The sequence below is a fragment of the Chiloscyllium plagiosum genome, chromosome 1, assembly GCF_004010195.1.
Source record: "Chiloscyllium plagiosum isolate BGI_BamShark_2017 chromosome 1, ASM401019v2, whole genome shotgun sequence".
NCBI lineage: Eukaryota > Metazoa > Chordata > Chondrichthyes > Orectolobiformes > Hemiscylliidae > Chiloscyllium > Chiloscyllium plagiosum.
Genome location: NC_057710.1, coordinates 114,521,931 through 114,549,616, shown reverse-complemented (window position 1 = coordinate 114,549,616; position 27,686 = coordinate 114,521,931). Strand labels below are relative to the sequence as shown.

The 27,686-nt window shown below is 39.6% G+C and overlaps 1 protein-coding gene across 4 annotated transcripts in view; it reads right to left on the bottom strand.

The window, feature by feature from the left end:
• Positions 1–27,351, bottom strand: part of LOC122551906 (cytoplasmic polyadenylation element-binding protein 2-like) — a 120,326-nt gene extending 92,975 nt beyond the window's left edge. The window contains exons 1-2 of one of the 4 annotated variants that reach the window (XM_043694477.1): positions 25,823–27,351; positions 23,408–23,686 (exon numbers count right to left, since the gene is read on the bottom strand). In XM_043694477.1, coding sequence (XP_043550412.1) covers positions 23,408–23,686; positions 25,823–26,770 — 1,227 coding nt within the window. In that variant the 5' untranslated portion in view covers positions 26,771–27,351. The remainder of the gene's footprint in view (positions 1–23,407; positions 23,687–25,822) is intronic. The other 3 variants (XM_043694484.1, XM_043694490.1, XM_043694496.1) reach the window with 3 other exon arrangements.
• Positions 27,352–27,686: the final 335 nt, after the last annotated feature.

The following is a 27,686-nucleotide window of genomic DNA, read 5'->3' as shown; positions in this document are numbered from 1 at the left end:
GATGTGACATAACATTTCTGAACATATTAATCAAGACCATAAGAAATAGGAATAGGCTCTTTGGCCCCTCAAATGGTATTAGGGTTTATCCAACACTTGCGTCCACTTGCCTGCCTATTTTCTGTAACCATTGATTTCCCTATTGATCAAGAATCTCTCTCAGTTTTAAATATACACAAGGACTCTGCCCCACATGTGTGTGTGGCAAAGAGTTTCAAAGACTCAACAGTCAGAAGAAATTCTTCATCTCAGTCTTAAATTGACACCCCTTTGTTCTGAGAACAATGTCCTCCAGTCCTAGATATTCCCATAAAAGGAAACATCCCATCCTTTACCCCATCAAACTCCTTAAGAATCTAATGTGCTTCAAGACCACCTCTCATTCTGCTAAACTTCAGTGAGTAGAATCCAAACCTCTCACCTTTGCTCATAAGACAATCTGTTCATACCAGGGATCATCCAAGTCAACATTCTCTGAACTACCGCCAATGAAACAGTATCTTTCCTTAAACAAGAGAAACGAAACTGCTCATAGTACTCCAGATGCGGTCTCACCAGTAAGACTTCCCTACTCTTAAGCTCCAACCGAGCCAACAACAAAGAACCCACTTAAAATAAGAGCCAGCAGTCTTTAAAGGGGAAAGAGAGAATGGATAGTTGTAAAGTCACTGAACTAGCAATCCAGAACTCCTGGCCAATATTCTGGGGACATGGGTTTGAATTCCAGGAATGTTAAATTCAACTTTAAAAACCTAGAACAGAGCTGTTTTAATGGCCACCATATAACCACTGTTTACAGTTAAAAAACCTCATCTAGTATACACCAGTGCAGTGCAGAGAAGGAAACCTGCCATCTTTACCTGGTCTGACCTATGTGATTCTATACCTACAGCAATGCGGCTCTTCCTTATTAATCTTCTAAGCAATTAGGAATTTAAAATTCATGCAGGTCTAGGCAGCGATGTCCACGTTTTGTGAACAAATTTATTAGAAAAGCTATAAAAAAACTTGAACTTTTGTTTAAAACTTAAACTAATGCTAAGGCACTCAGAAGTTATGTTAATCTCTTTAAAACTTGTATTTGCTGAAACAATTATGTATTTTTTTCTCACATTGGATAAATTTAAAACCTCAAATGAGAACTTTCAATTTTGGCATTAATTAGCTTATTACAATGACGCAAAGTATTTTCATTGGTCAGGCAGTAATGATCAACAAAGTCCAACCTCCCAGAGATGTACCAACTCTGTGGGATTCTGTGCTAAAATCACAGCTAAATGAAACATGCCAACATGTGTTATGCAACACTTTATCCCTCATGTCCTAGGCATATGGGTCATTTTGAACAGGCTATTGAATCTTAGCGATATAACAAAAGCCACCCAGAGAGACAAGGTTTGGCCCTATTCCACTTTTCAGGCTTAGCAATCTCAACTTACTTTAAATTTGAAAAGAGCATACATTCGATGTGCAACAAGCAGGTTACAACATCAGTTCTCCATGCAGTAAATTCTACACTAACATGACAATAAATTGTACTTCTTGGGCTTTTTGCCCCAACGAGATTGTTCTTTGATACACATCTTAAATCCAAACTTAAAAACTAAACCGTATTCAATCTGCTCCTATTATCCAAAGTTTTAATTAGGAGCTGGTTCACCATAACCTATTGGGAGAAAGTGAGACTTGCAGATGCTGGAGATCAGAGTCAAGACTGTGGTGCTGGAAAAGCATAGCAGGTCAGGCAGCATCCTAGGAGCAGGAAAACAACATTGCGAGCATAAACTCTTCATCAGGAATGAGGCTTGTTCTCAATATAGTAATGCAGGAGAGGAATTAAAGAAAAGCAACTAAGAAGTGAACTTGGAGGATATTGTACCCTCACTTTTGAAGCATGAATTCAATTCAGACAACTGCAGAAAACTTTGGGAAAGTAAATGATGCAGCATAGAACACTATATTGCAAATAATCAGAACATTTTGAAATTCTAAACTTAAAAATTGACTTGCGAATAAGAATTAAAACAGCAATCAACTTTTATACCACTTTTAACTCAAAAAATCTGAAGTTCCAGAGGTATAATCAAAGAAGCCAAAAGCGGAAATAATAGGCAACTTTGGTTAAAGTAGTGGGATATGAGGAGAGTTTCAGTAGAGGTAGTTCCAAACGTTTAGCACAACTTATGGTATTGATGCAGAAATTAAAGCCTGAAACAGTCAATCGCCATCTGATCTCAGGTGGTACAGAGGAAATAGGGTCCTTCTTACAGATACCAGTCCACACTGATTTAGTTTGGCAGGCAGAAATCACAATCCAACACACTATAACAAGTCTCAACTCCGTACCACAGTATGACTGCAGACAGTTGCTCACTGCACTCAATTTTTGAGATGACATCTAGAAATACTCATTTGATAGGTTACTAGCTTTTGAGGTACTCAACATTTCTCATACTGCCAAGAACATCTATTCATGTCTCTTAGAATTGATCTATTGAAATAAGTCACTCAGTAGAATGAGCATCAAGGCAAATTAAATACTTGCTAATTGTTTATTTGATATTAAATTCACTGAGGGACACAGTCAGTTTACATTCAAATCGAAAAACTCCTTTGGCAGGTTCATTCAACAGAAAACTCCCACATAGTACCACAGAAACAGAATTTATAGGACAGAGGCAATTTTATGATGCTTAAAAGAGAGATAATGAGCTTAATCTCATTTTTCAGCTGCTGGTCTCCAACCTTGCAAATAATGACACTTCAAGTTTACATCCAAGTATTTCTACTTCTAGCATAGAGGTTCAGATTTTCAACACTTGCTAAAAATTCTCAATTTCCCTCTAAATCTGCTTTCAATTACTTCGGTTAACCTCTAAGTCTTGATTTTCTGCCAGTGGAAATTGCCCCTTTAAATCTATTTAATCTTTAAATTGTAACTTTACACAACTCAAAACTTTCCATAGCCGCCTCTGTTGCAGAGAAACACTGGCCTACCAAAATCTCTCAATTCACAGAATTACAGATTTACTATAGCGCAGGTGGTGGCCATTCTGCCCATCATGACTGCAGAGGTTTTATTACTTAGTGTCTACCTTTGTTTCTTCAAAATCTTTCATCCAGCCCTACAGCCTCTTGAACTTTAAGTGCTAACAATTAAAACTCATTTTTGGAAATCTCAACATCCTATATAGCTCGGCCACAGTCTCATTGTGGTGTAGTACATATAAATCTGGTCACTACATTGTGATTTCACTAGCATCGTATGACATGCAAGAATAATTTCCCAGGTCTCCTACTCTATAAAGGTTCACGTCAAAAGGAAGACGACAGCTTATGTAAGGTGGAGGCAGCAAGGATCTAACAGTTGTAGAGGATTACAGACTTAGTAAAAAGCTCAGAAATGGACTGAGGAGAGCCAGGAGGGAGCACGAAGGAGGATTGGCAAGAGAATTAGGGAGAAACCAAAGGCATTTTACTCACAAGTGAGGAATAAGAGAATGATCAGAGAGAAGGTAGGGCCGGTCAGGGATAGCGTAGAGAATGCGTGGAGTCTGAGCAGATAGGGGAAGCCCTAAATGAGTTTTTTGCTTCAGTTTTCACTAAAGAAAGGGACCTTGTTGTGAATGAGAACTTTGAGGAGATAGAAAAACAGACTTGAACAGATCAAGATTGATGAAGTTGACGTGCTGGAAATTTTGGCAAACATTAAGATTGATAGGTCCCCAGGGCCAGACCAGATTTATCATAGGGTGCTCCAGGAACCGAGAAAGGAGGTTGCTTTGCCGCTGGCGAAAACCTTTACTTCCTTGCTCTCCACGCAAATTATACCGGAGGATTGGAGGGAGGTAAATGTTGTTCCTCTTTTCAATAGGGGGAAATAGGGAAATCCCAGACAATTACAGACCAGTCAGTCTTAAGTCTGTGGTCAGCAAGGTTTTGGAAAGAATTCTGAGGGATAGGATTTATGACTATTTGGAAAACCATGGAGTGATTAAAGGCAGACAGCATGGCTTTGAGAGAGGTAGGTCATGCCTCACAAATCTGATTGAGTTTTTGAGGAGGTGACGAGACAGTCAATGAAGGTCGAGCGGTGGATGCGGTGTATATGGACTTCAACAAGGCATTTGATAAAGTTCTCCATGGTAGGCTCATTCATAAAGTCAAGAGGTACGGGATACAGGAAGATTTGGCTGCCTGGATTCAGAATTAGTTGGCTGACAGAAGGCAGAGTGTGGTTGTGGATGGAAAGTAAAGCATTCTGCCTGGAGGTCAGTGGTGTGTAGTACCTCGCAGGGCTCTGTTCTTGGGTCTCTGCTCTTCGTAGTTTTTATAAACATCTTGGATGAGGAGGTTGAGGGGAGAGTTAATAAATTTGCCGATGACACAAAAGGTTGGAGGTGCCATTGATAGCAGAGGCCTATTGCAGCTCTACAAGACCCTGTTGAGACCACACTTGGAATACTGTGCCCAGCTCTAGTCGCCCTATTATAGGAAAGATATGGAGGCTCTGGAGAGGGTGCAAAGGTTTACCAGGATGTTGCCTGGACTGGAGGGCTTATCTTACGAAGAAAGGTTGACTAAGCTAACTTTTCTCTCTGGAGAGGAGGAGAGAGAGATGCCCTGATCGAGGTATACAAGACAACGAGAGGGGAATAGAGTCTATAGCCAGAGACTTTCCCCCAGGGCAGAATTAACTGGCACTAGGGCACAGTTTTAAAGGTGTTTGGAGGAAGGTATAGAGGAGACGTCAGAGGTAGGTCCTGGCGGAGTTATTAGGGACATTTAAGTGACTGCTGGACATGCACTTCGACAGCAGTGAATTAAGGGGTGTGTAGGTTAGGTTATTTTATTTTAGGTTAGGAATAATCCTCGACACATCATGGGCAGAAAGGCCTGTTCTGTGCTGTACTTTTCTATGATCTTTATTTGTCCAGCGTCCATTAAAGGATGAAAAAAAGTTTCCTCCATAGTATTACAAAGACTGAATAATCACCTTCAGTCCAGCAGCAAACTCCATTCTGTAGCCACCCAACTCAATCCATGCCCTTGGTAATTGTTTAACATTTAAACCAGATTGCTTGCAAAACGTATCATTTCTGATTGTGAAACAAGGAATCAACATATTCACTCAATTACTAAGAATGCCTATTCCAAACTCTGATATTGTACAACTTCCATTTGCATTAGCTCTTGTGACTGAAACCCTCATCCACAGATTAAGAATTATCTTTCACCCAAGGTCTATCAAAAGCCTTGTTAAATTCCATGTGATAACCAACATAAGGACATTATCCACAACAACCTGCCATTAAAAAAGTTCATGTTAGTCAGTCTGAGACCACATTCCCTTAATTTGAAGAAAAGATCATTGGCCTGAAAAATTAACTCTAGCGTCTCGCTTCACAGATACTTTTCATCCTGTTGAGTAGTTTCAGCAATTTGTTTTTGCTTTCACATACACAAATAAATCCATTCTAACACTGATGCCCTTCTAAAAAGCAAGAAATGCACTACTCAGAGCTTCATTTCCCAAATACCTGCCACAAGGTTAAGCTGACTGGCCTGTAATTACTTCGCGATCTCCTTCATCCTTTTAAGTAATAGTACAGCCATTAGGAGAATGACATTTGTAGCCAAGAAGAACTGGAAAATGATTCACAGAGCATCCATTATTCCCTCCCTTGTTCTCTTAGCTTGGAATAAATCATCAAGGCTGGATATAGTTAGCTTAAAAGAAATGCGAAACTGTCAATATTGCCTCTTATATCCTGATAATTACATAGCTTTCCTTAACTACAATATCTACATCTTCACTATCTTTAGCAAATAATTCCTTTTTTTTTACAAAGAACCAGATTTATGCAAAGACTTCATCTTTTTAGTTTTAAATAGATCCTAATCTTTCCTTGTTAGTCCTGTTTATAGAACGTATGCATTATCCTTGATATTAGTTATCCATATTTTTTCATGCCCTGTTCTCTAAACTTCATTCTAAAATTTTCCTGTTGCACTTTCAATACTCCTCTGGACTAATAACTGAACAAAATTTCTTCTAGCAATCAGAAATCAACTGTACAGATTGCTCACCAGATCACGCAACAATCTTAGAGTAACCTAAGTAATCCAACAAGCAGTTCAAATGCAAAGAGAATTGAGGGAACATTAGTATTGAAACTTCAATATTTGACATTTGAGCAAATAAAGATTTCAGAGATCCACCCTCTTTGAGAATCTCCATCGCTCCCTGAGTTGACACTGATTTTCAAGAACTTCTGTTAAATTGTACCAAATCAAACTGCAGTAAAATTAATCTTTCTCCAATTGCGAACTTGTCTACCTGGATCACTGTCATTTTCTGGAACCAAATAAAGATGACAATATGACTTACACTATCGATGCTAAAGACATGCTAAAAACCATTAGCACCAACTGCAGTGGAGGACAAAATATAACTTGAATATAGTCTGCATATTTTGGCTTCATCATTTAGAATGTGTGCTTTGCTGGCTGGACCAGCATTTATTGCCTGTCCATAGTAGCCCTTGAAGGTAATGGTGAGTTTCCTTCTTGAATGAAGACCATTTAGTGTAGATGTACCCTAAGTGATGTTAGGGAGTTCCAGAATTTTGACCCAGCAACAGTCAAGGAATAGGGTGATACATTTCAAAGTCAGGATGGCGAGCAGTTGGAAGGGGTGTGACATTTCCATGTGGACTCAACTCCATGTGCAATGGAGACCAGAGACTCATGAGACTTCCTCAGCAATAATTAGCTGCCAATATCTCTCTTGCTATTCTTCACACACTGAATTAAGTCACAAGACATACATGGTAACATTGATATAGGTGGAAGTGTTATGAAAACTTTACTGATGTTATCATTTGCTATCAAGTATCTATGTACTTAGAGAAATCAAACTGGATTTATTCACTGCAAACAACTATGCATTTGGATTATTTTGAAAAAGATGATCCCACTGTCCTAGTATTTCAATCAAGAGTCAGCCTTTACGAGGCAGCATGATAACTCAATTCCCTCAAGCTGGCAGATGATCAATCATGACCCATCAGAAGCAGTTTAAGCATACCATACCAGGATATTCAATATAGTACACAGCAAATGTCATTATGTTACTGCTTCAGCTTAAGGAAGCAAGCGGTCATGGTTAAGATTATGACTCCAAAACACAATTTCCCAGCATCATACCTAAACAGTCTAGACAGTTAGATGCTGCCTGGTTAGTTAATCAGGTATGGGCACAACATACTCATCCTATCCTTAGTAAAGGCTAGAATGTTGTTTAGACAGGTTTCCAGTGCACAGAGCAACTTTATGACATACATGGTGAATTGAATTGGCTGAAGACCAGTACCTGGCAAGAACCTCAAGAGGGAGAAATGAAGTATCATCCACTTCATACATTTGGCCTAGGAATTTTGCAAACACTTTAGTATTGTCTTTGATACTCAGGTGCTAGACTCTGCCACCAGAGAAGATGGGGAAATTTATTAAGCCACCATTTCTAGTTAACTAATTAATGGAGCTGCAGAAAGCTCCAGGTTCAAGACCTACCTGCTCCAGAGATGTGTAAATGCACAAGAACACATTAAAAACAAATCCAGGTTCTAATGGACTTCATGCCTAGGGTCGAGTCCAATAAGGGAGGAGATGCGTTGGTGATAATTTTCCAAAATTCATTTAGATTATGGAAAGGTCACATCAGAATGGAAAATAGCAAATGTACCCCTTTATTGAATACGCGTGAGGTGCAGAAAACAATACACTAGTCAGCTGGATATCTTTGAGGAAGGTGTCAAATTACACCATTAAAGAAATTATGACCGGGGACTTAGAAAAGCTCAAGGTGAACCAGTGAAGAGTCACCACGTCTTTGAGAAAGCAAAACTGTGTTTAACCAATTTATTGGAATTCTTTGAAGGAGTAACATGTGCTGTGGATAAAGGAGAACCTGATGCACTGTACTTAGATTTCAAAGGGATTTGACATTGTTTCACATAGGAGGTTGTGTAGGGGATAACACACAAAACTGTTTTGTCAGCCAGTCATAAATGGATCTTCTATAAAATTTACAGGATTGGAGGTGTGGGTGCTAGAAAAGTCACTGGGGGCCCTCAGTAATTTTACAATTTACATCAATGGTATGAATATCAATTATATGCTCTGAAGGAATAAAAAAAGGATGCATGTTGATATATTTGTTGTTAAGTCAGTGGGCAACAACCTAGCAGATGGAGTACATCGCAGGAAAGTGTGAATTTGCTCACTTTGGCAGGAAGGAGGAAGCAGAGCTTTATTTAAATGGATAACGACTGCACGCGCCCAAGGTGCAGAATGATCTAAGTGTTTTAGTACATAATTCAAAAAATTAATGTGCAGGTTTAGCAAATGATGAAGACATCTAAAAGGAATGCTAGCCTTTATTGCAACAGGAATTGAACAAAACGATAGATGCCATGCTTCAGTTCAATGCCAAGACCACAACACACATACTACGCTCAATTTGGTCTGATCATTTCAGCTAAAATATACAGGCACTGGAGACAAATGTTTACTGGATTAATACATGGAATGGATGGGTTAAAGCTAGGTTGGACAGGCTGAGCTCGTTTCCACTAGAGGTTAGAAGTTTCCATTTGATATTTTCCGTTTCTTTAAGAATACATATATTACTAACAAAGAAAATCTGCTAACAAGCAGCCAAAAATAACTTCGAGCAATGAGAGAAATGCCCGATTGTACATCAGTACAAATGTTTGCAATGTCTTATAGCAGGCCACTTTACATCAAAAAAGTTAACAAACTGTAGGTAATATTGCCCTTCAAACAGACTACAGAACAACCTTGGCTACGCGAACGCCAATTTTTCGAAGTTCAGATTATCTGAACAAGATCTCAAGGTCCCACAAAAACGTTATCCGAACAGTCCTTTACCCAAACAAAATACTTCCCATCCCTCTCGTTCGGATAACTGAGGTTGTTCTGTATTGGAACTAGAGTTAAAACTTTCCAAGATCATGTTATTGTATGATATGAATATACAAATTGCCAGACAGTCAGGATAGCAAACTTCCATACTATGCATTGGATTCAAATGCAAACTTCAAAACCCAAAAGGAGTTATACCACAGCACCACCACTAAGCCCCATTACTGTCCAACAGCTCAACAGTTGAAAATTGAGTAAAACCAAATGCAGAAATCACAAATAGTATAGAACATTAACATGAGTTACAAACTGACCAGAATCTTCCTCCGGAAATCATTAACTTGACTACATGTAGTCACAGTATTGCAACAAGAACAGGTCAGGACTGGGAATTCTGGGATTTCTTCCTCTGGTCTTAAATGTGGCTGCAGAGATACTAGATTAGTTTTAATATTCCAAATTTAACTTGATCCTGGAAATGTTTCATCAAGCTGTGAAATAGCAAGTGTAACTTTTCTATTCAAGGAAGGAATGGGAAGGAAAGCAGTTAGTCTAATATCTCTGATAGTAATAGTTTCCAGCATTTTTCCTAAGGTGGCTATAGAAAGATTACTTAGAAAATCCTAACACAACTCGGCCATGTCAAATTGATTAAAAAAAAAGGGAACTCATGGTTGTTTAATTTATCTGAGCTTTTTTGAGGAATGAACTCAATTTAAATAAAGGGGAACGTTTAGACATGGTATACTTGGATTGCCAAAAGGCGTTTGACAGGATGTCACGTCAAAGGTTGCCAAATAAAATAAGGGTGCATGGCATGTGGAAAATATCAGCAGTGCTTAATTAATAGGAAGCAAATAGCAGGGACAAATGGGCTATTTTCAGGTCATTAAGCTGTAACAGGTGGAGTGGCACAGGAATTAGTGCTGGGGTCTTAACGATATAAAAGACATGGATAAGGATCTCCAATGTACAGTTGCTAAATATACTGATAACAAAGATAGGTAGGAAAACAAATTGAGAGGTGGGCCTGTATAAAAGAAACATGGAAAAAGTACATACTGGGCAAAAAATGGCCAGAGGCAGTATAATACCAGAAAATGTGAATTTATATAGGGAAAATGCAAAAACATTGACTGAAATGGAGGAAAATAACCAAAGCTCTGGTGCAGAGAGATATGCATGCCCTGGTACATTATCTCAAAGCATTAGCACAAAGGTACAGCAAATAATGAGGAGGACAAATGGAATGTCGTAGTTTATTGCAAGAAAAATGGAATATAAAGTTGAGAAGCTTTGCCACAATCCCATAGGGTGTTGAAGAAACTGCAACTGGAGAACTGTGAATTGTTTTAGTCTCCTTGAGAAAAAATGCAATAGCATCAAAAACAATTCAGAGTGTGTTCATTTGACTAATTCCTAAAAGGGCTTATTTCATGAATAAATGCTTAACTAGTTCTACCTCTACACATTGGAAAAAAATGAGATGCGATCTTATCTAGATATTACATGACTGCAAGGACTACTTGACAAAGTGAACACAGAGGATGTCGCTCCTTGTGGAAGAGGCTAAAACTAGGGACACTTTAAAATTGACTGCCCCCACAATTAAAAGAAATGAGGTTTGTAGATCTTTGGAATTCTCTTTACCACAAAGCAACAGATTCAGTCTCATTGACTATTTCCAAGGCTGAAGAACTATGCTCTTGATGAAGACAACAAACCATTTTTTTGGGGAGGGGGGTGTGGAAGAAAGGATGGGAGGGAAAGTGAAATTGATAACACAATCTGATCAGACATAATTTCAAATGATGGAGCAGGCTGAAGGGGCCACATTTATGTTCAAAAGAATGTGAACGCCACTACTATGCTCCCCTCCAAGTCCCACACGCAGATCATAGATCCTTCGTGGCAAGAGGCACAAAATTCCCTTAACAGAATACGAACTGCAGTGGTTCACCACCACAATTGGCTAAGGAGAAATTCCAAATTTCAATAATGGCTGGCCTTTTTAGGAATGTTCACATTCTAAGAACTAATCAGCAATAAATAAATTGCAGCTATCCTGCCTTAATTGTTCGATTCACATGTCCCATACCCCAAGAACTTCTATTTGCTACTAGGCCTATAACAAATATTAAGCTAAATCCATAGATCAAAGAACTAAAACTGTATCAAATCTTATGATCAAAATTACTAAATCTGAATATTAAAAAGATTGCCTAACATGTACGAACATCAGTACATGCTACCAAATTTAGGACCACTGCCCAAAGTCAAAGGTAAACAAGAAAAAAGTATTTAACTGGCTATAAAAAGGTCTATTATAAAAATAAAGTTTAACGTTTTCAAGTCAGTTCCCAATGGAATAGGGTTTACAACACAAAACGGCCCATGATTCAATACTAAAGATGCAACGCCAGCAAAAAGGGCCATTAAAATGAAATTAGAGAAAGAAAATCACACTAAGACAATGAAGTACTTAGCTGCTATAGAGTTAAGGATTACTTTGCATCTAGCTTGTTATTGGAGATAAAAATCCACTAATGCCCTTGATGATTTTCAGGATGCTACAAAGTAGGTAATGACATTTATATTGAACTACCCAAAACCTTTGCACAGTTCTGTATCAAAGACTTCTGACAAACCTAAAGAGCATGGCTGAAAAGTAAATCACCAAGTAGGGTGCAGAGCATTACCAAGAATTCTGTTGGGTTAGAAGGAATACGTCAATTAGATTTCTGCAGTGGTCAGCACTGAAGTCACAATTTATCTTTACTACAAATATGGCATTGAATGATGGACAATATTTATTGTGAACACGAACTAAAATGCAAATATTACAACTGTAAGCTTGTCCAATTTGCTGACATTAAGGAAGTGGAAGAGAGAAAGAGGAAGCAGTTAAAAGTTTGTTGAAGGTAAAGACCAGTTGTGCAATTGGGTAGACAAATAAAATGACAGATGTAAAAATCACATGTTGGAACCAAATGTGACTCATTACACAATAGAACAAAATCAGAAATTTAGAATGAGACTCAAATAAGAGTGCTCATGATCACGATATGAAAAAGCAATTTCCAGACTAATAAAATGCTGCATAATGCCAAATAGCATCCTCTTGCACCAAAACAATGATTCTGTGATCAATCAGAACAATATAAAACCCCAAGAGTGTACAACCAACCTGTGCGTCAGTTGTTTGTTAGCTCAAATTAAAAAAAATGAAGCTAAACAATTTCACAATCAAAGTGCCAGATCTAAGCTCTACAGTCCTGCCACATCCAGCTGTGAATGGTGATCAGTTTAACTCACTGGAGGCAGCTCCACAAATATTCTCATCTTCAATGATAGGAAGGCCCAGCACAGCAGTACAAAAGATAAAAGGCTGAAACATTTGCAACAATTTTCAGCCAGCAGTACCGAGTGGACGACCCATCTGTCTCCTCCAAAAGATCTCCATCATCACATATGCCAGTCTTCAGCAAATTCGATTCATGCAAAGTGATATCAACAAACAGCTAGCGGCTGGATACTGCAAAAGCTATGGGCCCCAAAAACATTCCAACAGTAATGAAGGCTTGTACTCCAGAACTTGCAGTACATCTAACCAAGCTGTTCCAGAACATCTACAGCATTAGCATTTATCCAACAATGTGGAAAATTGCCCATATCATATCCAAAAAAAAAGGACCCAACCCAGCCAATTACTGCCCCAATCTATAATCGATCAGAAAAACAATGAAAGGTGTTAACAACACTACAATCAAGCAGCACCTATTCAGTGATGCCCAGTTTGGTTTCCGCCATGGCCATTCAGCTCCTGACCTCATTACAGCCTTGGTTCAAACATGGACAAAACACCTGAATTTAAGAGATAAAATGAGACATCAAGGCCCCCTGGTAAAACTGGAATCAATGGGAATCGGGAGAAACTCTCCATTGGTTGGAGTCATGCATGGCACATAGGAAGACGGTTGTGCTTGTTGGAAGTCTGTTACCTCAGCAGCTCCAATGATCTTTTCACTGTTAAATAGGGATGTTCACTGATTATTGCACAACGTTCATCACCATTCGTGACTCCTCAGATACTGAAGCAGTCCATGTGCAAATGCAACAAGCTTGAGCTGATAAATGGCAAGTAGCAAATGCCAGGCAATGACCATCCCCGATGAGATACAACACTATTGCCCCTTGACATACAATGGCATTACAATCATCGAATTACCCACTCCAACATCTTGGAGATTACCAGCGAACAGAAACAGAACTGAAAAGCCATATAAAATGGTTACAGGTAACTAGAATACTATAGTGAGTATCACATGCCCTGATTACCCAAAGCCCATCGATGGTTGACAAGGCACAAGTCAGGACGGTGATGGAATACCCCCTACTTGCCTGGAACTCAGCTTCAGCAACCCAAGAAATCTTGACACCATCCAGAGCAAAGCAAACTGCTTGATTGTTTGTGAATGTAGTGCCACTCACTCCACCACCACTCAGTAGCAGTAGTGTACACCATCCACAAGCTACACTGCTCAAAATTCAAAGAGTCTTAGACAAACTCAGACTACGACTCAAAGACAAGAGCAACAAATATATGGGACCAGTACAACCTGCAAGTTCCCCTCCAAGCCACTCACTATCCTGACTTGGAAATATATCACCTCCAGTTTTGTTGGGTGAATCCTGGAATTCCCTCCTTGTGGGTCTACCTACAAAGTCAGAGTAGTTCAGGAAGGCAGCTCACAACCACAATCTCAAAGACAACTACCGACAGGATTTAAAAGCTGGCCCAGCCAGCAAGGCACACGTTCTATGAGTAAATAGTACAGATTTTAAATTCTAGGGTCCAGAATTTACAGCCAATGAATCTCAGCACTAACCTCAAAGAAATTTGCTGACAAAGATTTGGTGGTTTTGCAGCATAGATGTCACAATTCCCCCAACAAATCTGACATTCAGTCAAGGGGTTCTTCAGGCATCTAGCAACAGTGATGACATTATGCTGATAAGCACCCAGCCCAACTGAAGAATCTTCAGACAATCAACCAAGTAAAAAGCACTCATTAATATCAGTTTGAGAAAAATCAATATTGGAATGTAGGCATGGGATTAAGGTAGGAGCTGATATAAACAATTTAGAAATGTGGGAATATCTCATATGGGAAAATTAGAAATTCCAGAAATAAATTATTTTTCTCTAGATGAGCAGGGTTGTTCAAAAGAAATTATCAGTTTTGTACACCATTAAAATGCCTACTGCATCACATTCACCAATTTGCAACTGTCTTAAGGATGCATAGTGGGACTAAAGGCATGGAAGGCAAAGTTCTGATCAACTCAGCAATCTTCAGTTCTAAAAGTGCAACTTGTGGAGAAGCATAGAATCACTAACAGCAACATTATTCTGCACTCATGAAGTTGCAGTCAATACCAAAAAAGTAATAATGATGAATATTGACAGTTTCATTGCTTTTACTGCAGCATATTCCTGGCCAGTACCATGTGCATTTTCTAAAGCATTGTGCATTTCTTCCTTGGTTTACTAATTTTACCTTTTAAATGACTCAATAGCCCCTTTTATAATTACATTTTGTGGTAGGACAACTCTCCGCAGAAAGATGTTTCTCACATCTTCACCATGCAGCGTCAATAGTTTACTGTACTGGATGCGTACCTCAGTACTGATTCACCAATCATTGGAAGGCCTAGCTCTATTAACCTTTTCAAAATAAATCAAAATTCTAAAACCACTATCATTCCTATTAAGTATACCCTCCACAACTGGAAATAGCTTGTGTCTAAAGTCATTCCTTGTAACCACAGCCAGAACTAGAACAGTGAGCGCTAACTGGAATTATACAATGTTGAGGTGTCCACACCATGTGATGAGGCCAATTATGACTATGGGCACACTACACAACAGATTTGTGCTCGACTCCAACCCCATTATCACTAAGCGTAACCAAAATGTTAATGTTCCCACCATGGTACAAACACCCAGCTCTATTCAAATCTCTGCCACAGTTGACTTAATGTTTACTTTTGCAAGATTATGTTGGCCTATGCCTTTTAGCTATCTGCTTCACACTTTTTAAGAAACCATCTATTGGAGCACCAAGGTTTCCTCTCCCTGTATTTCATCTTTGATCCTCGGAGTCAATACTTCCATTCTTTACTTCCTTTCTAAAAATGCATCACCTCAGCCCTCCTGTATAACATGCTCTTAGATACCTCATATTCTTTATTTCCCAGTTTAAAGTTACTTTCTGTTGAGCATAAAAATATTTCTATTCTACATTTTATGCATGTGCAGAATTATTTATTAGATTTCTTCCTGGCTAACACAAATATAATTTAGACAGGCATCATAATTAAGTTGATATGCTGTGGGTTTTTTCCTATTACACAACAGCAACTTTTATGATAAGCTGGTCTCAAAAGAAGATTAAAATTTCAATTGGGATTTTTTAAAAAATTAACAGATATGGATATCATTACAGTTTTAAACCAGACTTTTAATGTCATTAATTGGAGTTTGAAAGATGTGGGCTTTTTTATACAAGTTATTGTGGTGAATCATTTGGGTAGTGCACTAGCTCAGTTGCTGATTATTCTCACATCTCCAGTGCCTTTTCCCTCTTTAGGGATGCTGCTTCACTGTTGAGTGAAGGCCGAACAGTCAAAATAAACTGAAATCACACTACTCCACTTTGTTGCCACTGTGTGACCATAATATGTTTTATTGTAAAATTGCCTATGTGCTTATTCAGCTTTGGTTGTGAAATTTGTTTTTAGCAATTTCATTGTTAATAACGTGGAGATGCCGATATTGGATTGAGGTGGACAAAGTTAAAAATCGCACGACACCAAGTTATAGCCTAACATGTTTATTTGGAAGTACTGCTTCTTCATCAGGTAGCTAATGGGGTAGGAACATAGGACAAAATTTATAGCAAAAGATTAGTGTCATAAAACTGATGAAATCTACTGAACAAACCTCGCTTGCTATTAAGCCTTTCAGAATGGGTGGCAGGTTTTGATTCATTAATACACAAGTTCCAGAACTTTCCTGAGATAACTGAAGATTTTACACAAAAAAAAAGTGACATCTCAGCTCAGACAATGCATTAAAAGGTGAATTAAGAGAGTGTATGCATTCCAATCTTGAGTCAGACTGGTTCTACTTCGAAAGTAGGGATTGAGAAAATGCCACATGGATTGACTGCCAACAGATGGTGCGCTTTTTTGAACAAAATAGCATATATCTGCTCCACTAGCTACCTGAAGGAACAACTCTCCAAAAGCTTGTACTCCCAAATAAATCTGTTGGACTATAACCTGATGTTGTGTGATTTTTTTAAACAATGTTAATGATGGCAACCAATTCTAGTTACCTAACAGTTGTTACATCAATAAACTGCAAACCAAACTCCAATTCCACATCTACAAAATAATCAGTAGGTTGATAACGAAACTTCAACTAGAAATAATTGGCAATATTATCAAGTTACTTTCATTTCAAAACTTAAACAAGATTGCAAGGCACCATGCTGCAGTTATCAAGAGCATGAAAATACAGCCCTGTTGTAAAAACGCAAATTGCATTAAAAAAGTTGTCCATTGCTATAGAATTCTATATTTTCTCCTCAACTTCAGTTTTATTACTTCTCCCCGCAACATTTGTACTCAACTGAAAACAAATAAGCCACATGTAACATGCAATTGATAGAATTGGTCAGTTCCCAGGGTTGCCACTTTAAAACTGCCTGAAAATACAAACTTTTCCCACCTGAGTTTTAGTTAGACTTCCACTTGGAGACAGCTACCAATATCACTAAGCCATTCCTAGACGGAAGTATATGCTCCCTCCATGAAACAAATGGACTCCCTCAACTAGAATATCTTGCGACCTTAACTCCTTGCCAGGATAAGGAGGATGGGTCAAGTCGATGCTATTACCAACCAGCAAAGCTGGCAACCAAGTTGCTCACTAAGCATTCAGACAAATCCAAGGCCCGGAAAAAGAGATGGTGACAATGGAAAAGATGGCAATAATTAGAATAAGTAGCTCCTATAGCATTTCTTCTTGCTATTTCTAAGATTGTAAAACAGAATTGCCAATCAGGGCACATAGGGAAACATTAGTGCAAAGGTTTGGCCTAAGAATCTTTTAAGGAGCGCATTAAAGGAAGAAAGGTCAACCGGCAGAGAGATTAAAGGAACAAATTCTAGAGTTTATGATCTAGACAATTGAAGATAGAATCACTAATGGTGGAACAGTTAGATTGCAATACATTAGGGACCATGTTTAAAGGAATGCAGATAACTTGAGATTTATGAGACTGGATGAGATTAATCAGTTAAGAACTGCAAGAGTATGAAGGGATCTGGAAACTGAATGGATTTTTTTCCCCCCAAAATCAAAATGCTGCTTAGCTAGGAGCTAGCATAGGTGATTAAGCACAGTGCTAATTGACAAATGGGATTTAGTTCAAGTTAGCACACATGCTGGGTTTTGGGAGATACCACAGTTATATGATGGGTAATGTCCTGAAAACTTAACTAGGAGTGCCTTCAAATAATTAAGTTGCAAGGTTACAAAGGAATTGGTTAGGGTTTTGGAAGAAGAGATGGCACTGTTTCAGAGGTAGAAATATTGTACGCTGTCTCAGTGATGTGGACAGAAGTTTATATCATGTTGAAATACAACACTAAAATTTTGAAAATGTGTTGCTGGAAAAGCACAGCAGGTCCTGCGCTGTCCTCACCTTCTCCTACTAAAATTTTGAATGCCTGGTTCAGCCTGAGATGAGAATGGAAAGGACCAAGTCAATGACTAGGGAGCAGGACTCGTGACAATAGCAGATATTGGTTTTGGTATCTCAACATCGAGTTAGAAGAAATTTCTGCTCATTCATTGAGTTGGAAAAGCATTCTGACAATATAAAATCGGAAGCAGTATCAAGAGAGGTGGTACAGTCACTGTCGCAACTTGTATGTTGACATATTTGAAATGTTGGGTGAAGGGAAAACATGCACACGAGAAAAATGTAGGAGCTGGCAAGGACAGATCAAATCACTGGAAAAATAATACCAGCAAAGATTTGTAAAACATCCCATCAGTAGAAGGTTACATGCTCTGAATAGGACAACTAAAACTGGAAGCTTTTAATAAGAGAAAAGCAGACAGTCATACTGTGACATGCAATCTGTACATTAAACCCAAAGAATGTTACCATCAACTGAATATAGGCCCAAAAAATTTCATACAAGATTGTATCTCAGCTGCTGCCGCTATTCAAGGGTGTATTCAGGCTTAGGTAACAGCAGGTAACTTACAATCAAATAGAGTTTTAAACATCTGAACCTAACTTAAATTCATTTGCCTGGCTGAAGGTAATTGCAACCTTACACCTATTTCCTCTCCAATATATTATTCATTGAGTCTAGAGGAACGAAGCACAATTTTCAGCTGCCAAATATTATGCTGTGGCCATTTGCAACAAACTACCTTAGTGGGCTTCAACAGATTCTACGTCAAGATAACTAACTTATTCCTCATTACAATGCAACTAATAGACAAAGCCAGTTATCTGTACAACAATTAATTTAATGGAAACATTAGAAAATGCTTTCAAAAAACTAGCGATAAAGTTGTTTTGTTTCTTTGTACCACTCAAATCAGTTATGTCACTTTAATAATGAGCCTAATGCTACATTACCGCCATGGCTCCTCACAGCAAGTCTAAAGAAAACATGTTAGATTTGTTGAGGCTAGCTGCTAGGAAGATTCAATAACAAAAACCATGTTTTCTTAAGTTGGATTTTTTCAGAGGTCAACCGCAACAAAATGTTAAATCTTATACTGTAACCAGATTTGCCATTTAGAGGTAGCAGCACGAATAAATCAATTGTAAATCAAGCTGTTCTACTTCTATACGGAAGAGTTCCCAGTCTAGACAGGGAAACAGGAATGAGAGAGGTGGTAGCCATTATACATTTTTTATCTCAGCAGAATTGCAGAGCGAGATTTCATACATGTACAGTTATTATTTTAGGTTTTCGTGTTGATCAGAGATTGAACTGCAAGGAAGCTGTTACCTGCACACAGAACTAATTCTGTGCTCTGGATTTCATATGAAGTGTTGCTGAGAAAATTGAACCTGTCCATCCTCCAATTTTCTGTCTAATGGGCAGAACATCACAAACTGATAACTTAGAGATGCTGCCAGGCTCATTTCTTTATACTGTATAACCATTCTGTTTGACATTGTTAAGTAGCTGAAGAACCGATTTCTAATTATCACTCTGTAAATGAAGTTGCATTTTTATGCAAACAAGACAGATTTTACTCAAGCAAACAAAAAAAAGGCAAAATTATTACTGAACAGTAAAATGCAAACTTGACGTTTAGGATAGTTCATTCTAATATGGTTGCATTTACAACTCAATTTATAGTTTATGTATTGTAAAAATCAAGGAATGCTTTATTTCATATCAATACTGAACAATTTTACATCATAACAAGGTAGGTTATAAACAATAGTTGGATTGGTGTTTCCTAGAATTTGATAGTCTAACTTTCCTGCTACAATCGTGACTGATATTCAACGCAACTATCCAGTCCAAGTATATGCTCACAAGAACAATATCAGTTTCCCCTCACATTCACGTATTTGCTTAAGTAACGATATTCATTTTAGTAATTAGGTCACTAAACAATAATCTTAATATATTTAGGAATGTTCTAGTATCTGCAACAACCCTTGGCAACATTGAGAACATGCATTTTCTTTAAGAGCAATAAGTATGGTCACTAAAGGGGAAGCAATTACAAACAGGTTCACTGATGTGCTTAGAAAATGGAGAACAACATGTTATGAAATACGCATTATCAGATACCATTCAATATAAAAATGGTTTTCTAAATTTACAATTTAACAATGCAGCATTGTTTTGTTTATAACAAGCTATTTTAAAATCTAATGTAATGCTAGAATTTATTTTAATGCATTTAGATTGTGATTTGCTCAATGTGTAAGATTAGGATTTAAAGTAGCATCCCAATTTTATACATTACCATTAAATGGCACTCCAACTGGAACTCTATCAACAAACATTGATTTGAACCCCATCTACCACCCTCTGAAAAAAGAACTGGAAATGACATCAACTCAAGGAAACCTAAACACAAATAGAAAGCGGGACATACCAGCGCTCAACCAGAGGCTCATTGATGTTAATTAATACAATGACAAAACATCTGAAAACAAACCTTCCAGCTCAGCGAGCAAATTTACATCCATTACCAATAAAGTTCAATATTTGACTAAACTATTAGCTTAGAAAATGAGTAATTTTTGTAGATTAACAACAAAACCTTTCGTAAGAGGAAAACTGCAGAAATGTCAAAATTGCTGAATTCCCAGAGCTATTCGCTCAATTTCGAACGTGCACATGGTTCCCCATTTGGAGGCTTTCCCCTTGTACTCTTCTTCACAAGTACCTACTTCACTGACAGTACAATGGACTGCAGGCTATTCTGTTATAATTTTTGAAATGTGATCTTTCGATTCATATTCTCCTCTTGGCATAGAAAGGATGAGGAAAAACTCAATAAGTCATGGGAAAGTCATCAGAGACTGTGACTGAACAATCAGACAGCTATGAACTGATTGGAGGGAACTGCTATAAACTCAAAATGTCATGCCCAATGAAAACTGTTGAATATTTCAGGTCAATTTGAAAGATAAAGGAATGGCTTCTAATGCTATTTAGATGAACTTTCAGAAGCAGTAATTAATGTTCCTCATTGCTTTCGTTTCATTAATAACCTATAAATGTGGGTCAACATTGGTTAGGAAGTAGCAGGTAGGGATTTTGAATTATGTATTCTAATTTGGAGGATGTGACAAGCAGAGTGCCCACAGAATTGGCATTGAGACATTAGTTTTTCCACTGTACAGTTGTGAGATGTGATTCAGATAACACTTCTGCCTTTGTATGAAGTTGCAGGTTGAAGTCCTACTCTAGGTGTGGGCACAATGTTAGAGGATTGCAATGCTGGAGGTGCCATGTTTTGAATAAGACATTAAACCAAAGACCAATTAGCTTTCCCAGTTGACGTAAATGATCTACAAGCAATATTGACTATACTGCCAACATTCTTAAAACAAAATTTGAGTCAAAATCTGATCTGATTAGATTTCCAGCTTGAACAAACTTTATGTTAAACTATAAGGATATCCAGAGGAGAATATATTGTTAAATATATTCTTCAAAATGGTATTAAGCTAATTGCTTTAATCTGACTGGCTGAAACATTAGGACCTGTGCTGCAACTTCACAAAGAAGCCAAATATCTGCCTACATAAAAACCACGAGCAAATACAACACTAAGTTAGGGATTTCACATAAAATACCTTTTTAATATAAGTTATTTAACATTCTATACATGGACAAGAGTAGAAAATGCATTCAAGACCATTAAGATCTCAACAGCTATTATACTAAAATGCTTTGTCTGTCTTAATTTAACATTGGTGCTTAAGTTATTTTAAAATATATTTTATACTATAAAAATATTATACAGTTGAATACATTTCTGATCAAGAACATCACTTGAGATCCACATAATATTGACTCTTGGATTTAATCCCTCACTCCCAAAGTGAGAGTATACTTAATGTAATTTTATGTAACTGTTCTGCTAATTGACATACATCGTTCATAAAGACAAAAAAAGCAAACATCCAACATTGCACTTTTATTAAATCTTTGTGTTAACAGTACTACACTGATTAACTGCAAGTGAACCCATCATGCCCATCATTGTACTAACTGAATGAGACAAGGATTAAAGGAAAGCTACAACAGCAGAGCTACAGAAACAGTTTTGAATTCACAACTTTGAAACTTCCCTTACGTGACTATAAATTTTGATGTTACATATATATTCTCAATGAAGTACGTAAAACTTCTCATTGAAGCATGTTTGACTATAAGGCAGTATTTTCAAGTATAGGGCTGAGTGTCCTGAAAGAGACAGACACAAAGAGTCTCCTTGCTGGTCTCAGATTTGTGGAAGTCTAAATAATTCCAAAAAAAAAAAAGAGAATTGTTTTATTTGGTTGCCTATATTAATTTCTTGCCTGCTTCCCTGAAGCCGTTGAGCCAAACTACAGTGCAGCTACGTAGGGCCCATCACATTCATGATGCGCCACTTTAGATGAGCATTCTAACATTACAACTAATTTACCTTCACAAAATATATGTGGGAACACAACGGCAACACATTTCTTAATCCAGAATGGCTGAACAAACTTCCAGTTTTCCTCACTGGAATAAAATCCCGGAGTTTATTGTTGTAATAATTCATGGTATATGTTCACACACATCTTGGGTTTGTGATATTGCAGCGCAGCTCCTAATGTTTCAGCTAGTCAGATTAAAGCAATTAGCTCAAAAAAACACCATTTTGAAGAATATGTTTAAAAATGGATTCTCCTCTGTGTGCCCTCATGGTATTTTAACATAGGTAATGCATTTATCCAGGTCATCATTAGCGGAGTTCTGCTAGCTTTAACTATCAATGCATACCTGTACTAACAGTCTGACAGGGAGTCAGAAGCAACTTGAAGTGAGCACAAAAAAATGCATAAAGATGCCTGGAATCATAACAGCACTGAAATTATTTTTAAAAAATAATTGTACCTCTAACTTTATACAGAACATTGATGAGACTACATCTGGAGTATAACGTACAACACTGGTAATCTTTATTTAAGAGATGAAAATGCATTGCAAGCAGTTCAGAGAAAAATTACTAATAATGAGAATGGGAAAATTGTTTATTGGGTTTGTAGCTTTAATTTAGAAGAGGAGGATGCAACTTGATAGAATTGAAGGGATCTCAAAGGGGTCTGGACAGGACGCATGTGGAGAGGATATTTAATCTCAGATTCTAGAATTAGTGGTCACAAACTAAAAAACATTGGAGCAGAATTTTCTTCGCTTAAAAGTCAGAAATTCTCTTCCTCATATTGCAATAGAAGCAAGATTTTTAGGGCCGAGGTGGATGGATGCTTGATAGAAAAAAAAAGGTTAAAGATTATCAGGAGTGAGCAGAAATGAGGAGTAGTCAAGTCAGCCATTACCTTATTGAATATTGGAGAAAACACAAGCGGCTGATTGGCCTACTCCTGCTCTTAATATCTGCGTTTGCATTTCATTTTAATTCAATTCCTTCATCCAACTCAATAAATCTCAGGAAATTATACAAGAATGAAACAGGCATACAATGTCAAAACAAATGAGGTAGTTAATAGAGAAGATAGAATAAAATAGTAAAACTATCCTTTGTCAAATTTAAAACGGTTTCTGGCGAATCTTCAGGGAAATTAAATTTTAAAATTATTTTTATGTCAAAAAAAGCACGTCCTGTTCTTACCTGTAAAGGTAACAGAGTGTTGCTATTGTTGTCCGTCCTGAAAACATTGTCTTCAATCCAAGATTTTGGTGGCAGTGTTGGAGCTGACCGAGGAAATTTGGGTGGTGCTATAATATTACTGGAAAAAGGTTTCTTCAGTGGAGAGATTTGGTTCATGGTTGTTGGCATTCCTACACCTCCAGATCTGCGGTGATCCCTTGTCTGCATGCCTCCCCAGGACACTCCTGCACTCCAGCCACTGCTCTGGTGGCTGTTCCATGGAGACTGTTTCATTATGGGCTGATAATATTAAACCATAAGTTATAAATACATAAACATTTAAACAGAAGAAGTGTACTAATACATAATTTAGCACAAAGACATGTATATTTTTAAGGGCTGGAGTATCGCAATGGAAGTTGGGAAAGGCTCAGTTTGTCTCCATGGTTAAAACCTTAGTGCACAGGCAGTACATTTGTTAATACATTTATTAAAACCTTGATATTTAACCTAAGGAAAATCTACCAACTACTATAACAAAATACTAAGAGATTTTACAAGGGAAGTTTTATTTTTAAAGATATCCAGGGTAGTCAAACATCACTGATCTGACAGTTGAGAGAAAAGTAATTAGCCAAATCCCCTCTGTAAGACTGTCATGATTTTTATTTTAAAAAGTTCAAGACAGACACTAAATGTACAGTAGGTAATAGAAATAGGGTATAAAATCAGTAATATTAAAAAGCATACAAAAATATTTTACATTTTACCAATATATTTCCTAATCAAATCACTGCAGAAACGTATTAGGCAGATTAAAAATGCAACTTCCAATCTATCCAGTTTAAATTTAAATGCTCTGTTGTCAATATGAAATACAGATAGACCTGTGGGATTCCAGATTTGCCTAGATGATGTTCCATAACAATGTAGCAATGATGGAAGCATATTCGAACATTATGGAAAAGGTCCAAGCCTAATCCAAAAGGCTTAACAAACACAAACAGTCCTACTGCATTCATTAGCAGCCTAGTAGAGTTTTGTTTTGGCTGTTGTGCAATAGAATTTTTCCAATCCCCATTGTTTGGCTCTCTCGTTCGGCGTAACATACATTGCATTTGCAGTTATCCAGTGTCGTTGAAAACATAGTGCACTATTTCAACTTCAACAAGCATGATTTTATGTAAATCAGTCAAATTATGTTTGAATCATATTTAATTATTTGAACAAACAAATAATATGCAATGTTGGCAAAGAACCTTGCTCCCTATTTTAAAGGGCCAGGCAGAACTGAAAACAACCTTCTCGCTGTACATGTAAACTGCACAGTAATTTTCCACTGCATCCCTATCCCTGCATCATGCCCCTTCTGTTCACATCCAATACGCTGTAGTGTTAGGCTGAATACCGCACCTATTTTTTAAAGAAATTTAGGTGAAATTTGGTTCATTGGTAATGGAGAATAAATTATTTTCCCTGCTTTGGATAATTACCAAGCTTTAGCTAACGATCTTTATATAAACGTAAAACCGGCGACGGGGAAAACAACATTCAAACGAATTCATGAATTGCACACAATAAGTAGTATTTCGCAAATATATTTAGGTAATTGTAAATCAGAGCATTTAACTTCAACTAAGGTGTGGCTGCAGAACGTCAGAGAGATTTGAAGGTTTCTTTTCGTAATCTTCTCCAGGCGTTGCCACCTCATACTATGCACCAATTTAAAATAAAACAGAAAAAAAATGTATCCAGACCCCTGGGATTCCCCACTGCTCCCCAGCAGGTTACAGGGAAGAAATCCTGTACATTGGCAGTAAGGTTCAACCTGCCGTCGGAGGCACCTCGGCAACCGCGACAAACGGTGTTGGGGGCATATCAAAAAGAGAGATTTAAACAGATAATGCAAATCCGTACGAATCAAGTTTAGATATGAAAGACCGAGCCTGTGCATTAACCAGCACTGTCATGCTCGCTGAGCCCACCGGGGGCATTAACATAGGGAGCCGGTCACTGTTAGCGCAGAGGGCGGAGGGTGGGCTCTCCCCATGCCCTTACCCGGTGGTGGTGGGCGATTGAGAAAAAAAAAGGAGCTAGCTCAACAGGCTCGAATTAGATATGGGATGCAAAACTGCAAAACTGACTGTGGCTGAGTTCAATCCCTCCACAGGCTGAGGCAGCGCTTTAGAATAAAATAAAAACCGTGTCGGAGAAACTTGGCAGATCCGTGGTTAAGGGGAGCGTTTAGATTCGGATACGACTCGTTGGGCAGTTAGTGTCGGAGGCTAGGGTCTGCCTACTCCAACCGGGATATCAGAGCATAAGGCATCTCCAGCAACCCGGAGACAGGGACGTTACCAGGGAGAGAGACACACACACACAGATAGACAGGGATAAAGTCTGCTTTACACTGATGACTTGACCCAAAAGCGGTACCTGATGGTGGTTGTAGGTGCTCCTCTGGTGAGGGAAAGCGGCCTGGTGTTGGGGGTGATGGTGATGGTGAAGGCCGACAGGAGATCGCCGGCTCTGCTGCTGCTGCTGAGGTAAGGGGGAGAAGTTAGTGCCTCCGCCTCCTCCCCCGCCGTAACCCTGGCTCATCCCGGCGAAGCTCTGAAAGAGGACCGTGCCGTTAATGGAGGGGATGCCGTGGAAAAAGCTGTCTTCAGCGGAGTTAGGCACCGGGCAGGTTCCGGGGCCGGCGGCCGACAGTGCCGGGGTATTGGCGGCGGCAGAGGCGGGCGGAGTGCTGACTTGGGCGGCGGGAGCCGGCGACCAGGCGGTGCCGAAGCCGGTGAGAGCGGCGACCGGAGAGGGCGAGGAGCCGTTACTGCTGCTGCTGCCTCCGCTGCTGCTGCTGCTGCCGGCGCCTCCGCCGGCGGATACCCCTCCGCCGCTGCTGCTGCCGTCCGGGTGATGGTGGAGCTGCTGCTGCTGAAAGCCGGCGCCGAGTCCCGGTAACATCCCGATGCCGCCGCCATTAGCCGCCGTCATGTTACCGGGAGACTCCATCAGCCTGTGGCCGCCGCGGTGCTGCTGGCTGCTCTCCGCAAACTTCAGAGCGGCATCGGTGGAGGAGAGTCTGTCCGTGTCCCCGCCTCCCTCCTCCTCCTCCTCCTCCCCGGGGCTGAGAGGCAGGGGGCGGCCTCGGAGCTGAGAAACAGGAGGAGGAGGAGGAGGATGACTCGGTATGGTCAGGATGTCCGGACACTGGGTGATGGTGATGTCTCCCTCCTCCTCCTGCTGCTGCTGCCGCCGCTGGCGACTGAAACCACGGGCTGGCGGTGCGGAGACCGGGCGGCCGGAGGAGGTCGGAGCTGGGCGAGTCGCGCTGAGGCTGATGTCTGTCGTCCTGTCCGGCATCAGAAGGTCATCATCCTGCATAACAAGGAGGGGTCTGGCAGTTTGTGGAGCCGGGAGGGAGGGAGGGAGACACTGACAGAGAGATAGAGTGTGGAAAAAAAACACACGCACACACACAAAAGAGGCGGAGGAAGAGGAGGCGGCGCCGGTAGCAGCCCCGGGAGGATTAGAGTTAAACAGGGGCCGCGGCGGGTAGGACACACCGCCGCCACTAACACCGATTTAGGACATTGGGTAAAGACCCCATCTCCCGCCGCCCATTAACGACAATGAGTGTGATGGGCCGAGTGCCGGTTTAACTCCACCGGGGGGGGACCATTGCGGTTTACACCTGGCGCCGCGCGTGCTTACGGTTTATTTCCTACCGGGGTCCCCTCCCCGCCTCTATGATATGATGGACAGTTTGAGAGTGTGCCTCTCCCGCCCCATTGCCCCCTTTTTTTTGTCTCCCTCTCTCTCTCTCTCTGCCGACTCCGCTCTTTTCGGTTCCAACCTGCGTCCGCACCCAGTCACCCCGCCCGAACGAACGCGCACACCGGCTGTTTCCAGGCTCCCCGCCCCGGTAGGTGTTTTGCGTATCGCGCGCGTTTCTCCCGCACGTCGCACAGTTTCGAGACGCCCCGACGTAGTTTTGGTACCGGCGTCATCGTCACGTGGGAGCACGCGCGCCGCGCCGTGGGAAAACAAACCACCGCGAGGTTTAACCGTCACTGTGCCGGTGGGAGACCGGCGGCGTAGGCGCAGGGAGAGGTTAACTATCAGGAGTAACTCTACTGTTTAATCCTTAGCTGTATCAGCGCTAAAAGTCGCCGCACGTCGTTTAATCTGAGTCAGACATGACGTGCTCCTAAGCAAATCGCTCATTGGACTCGTTAATAACTCAGCCGGCCTGGCGGCTTCTGCGGAGAGAAAGCAGAGAGTTAACGCTTCGGGTGTA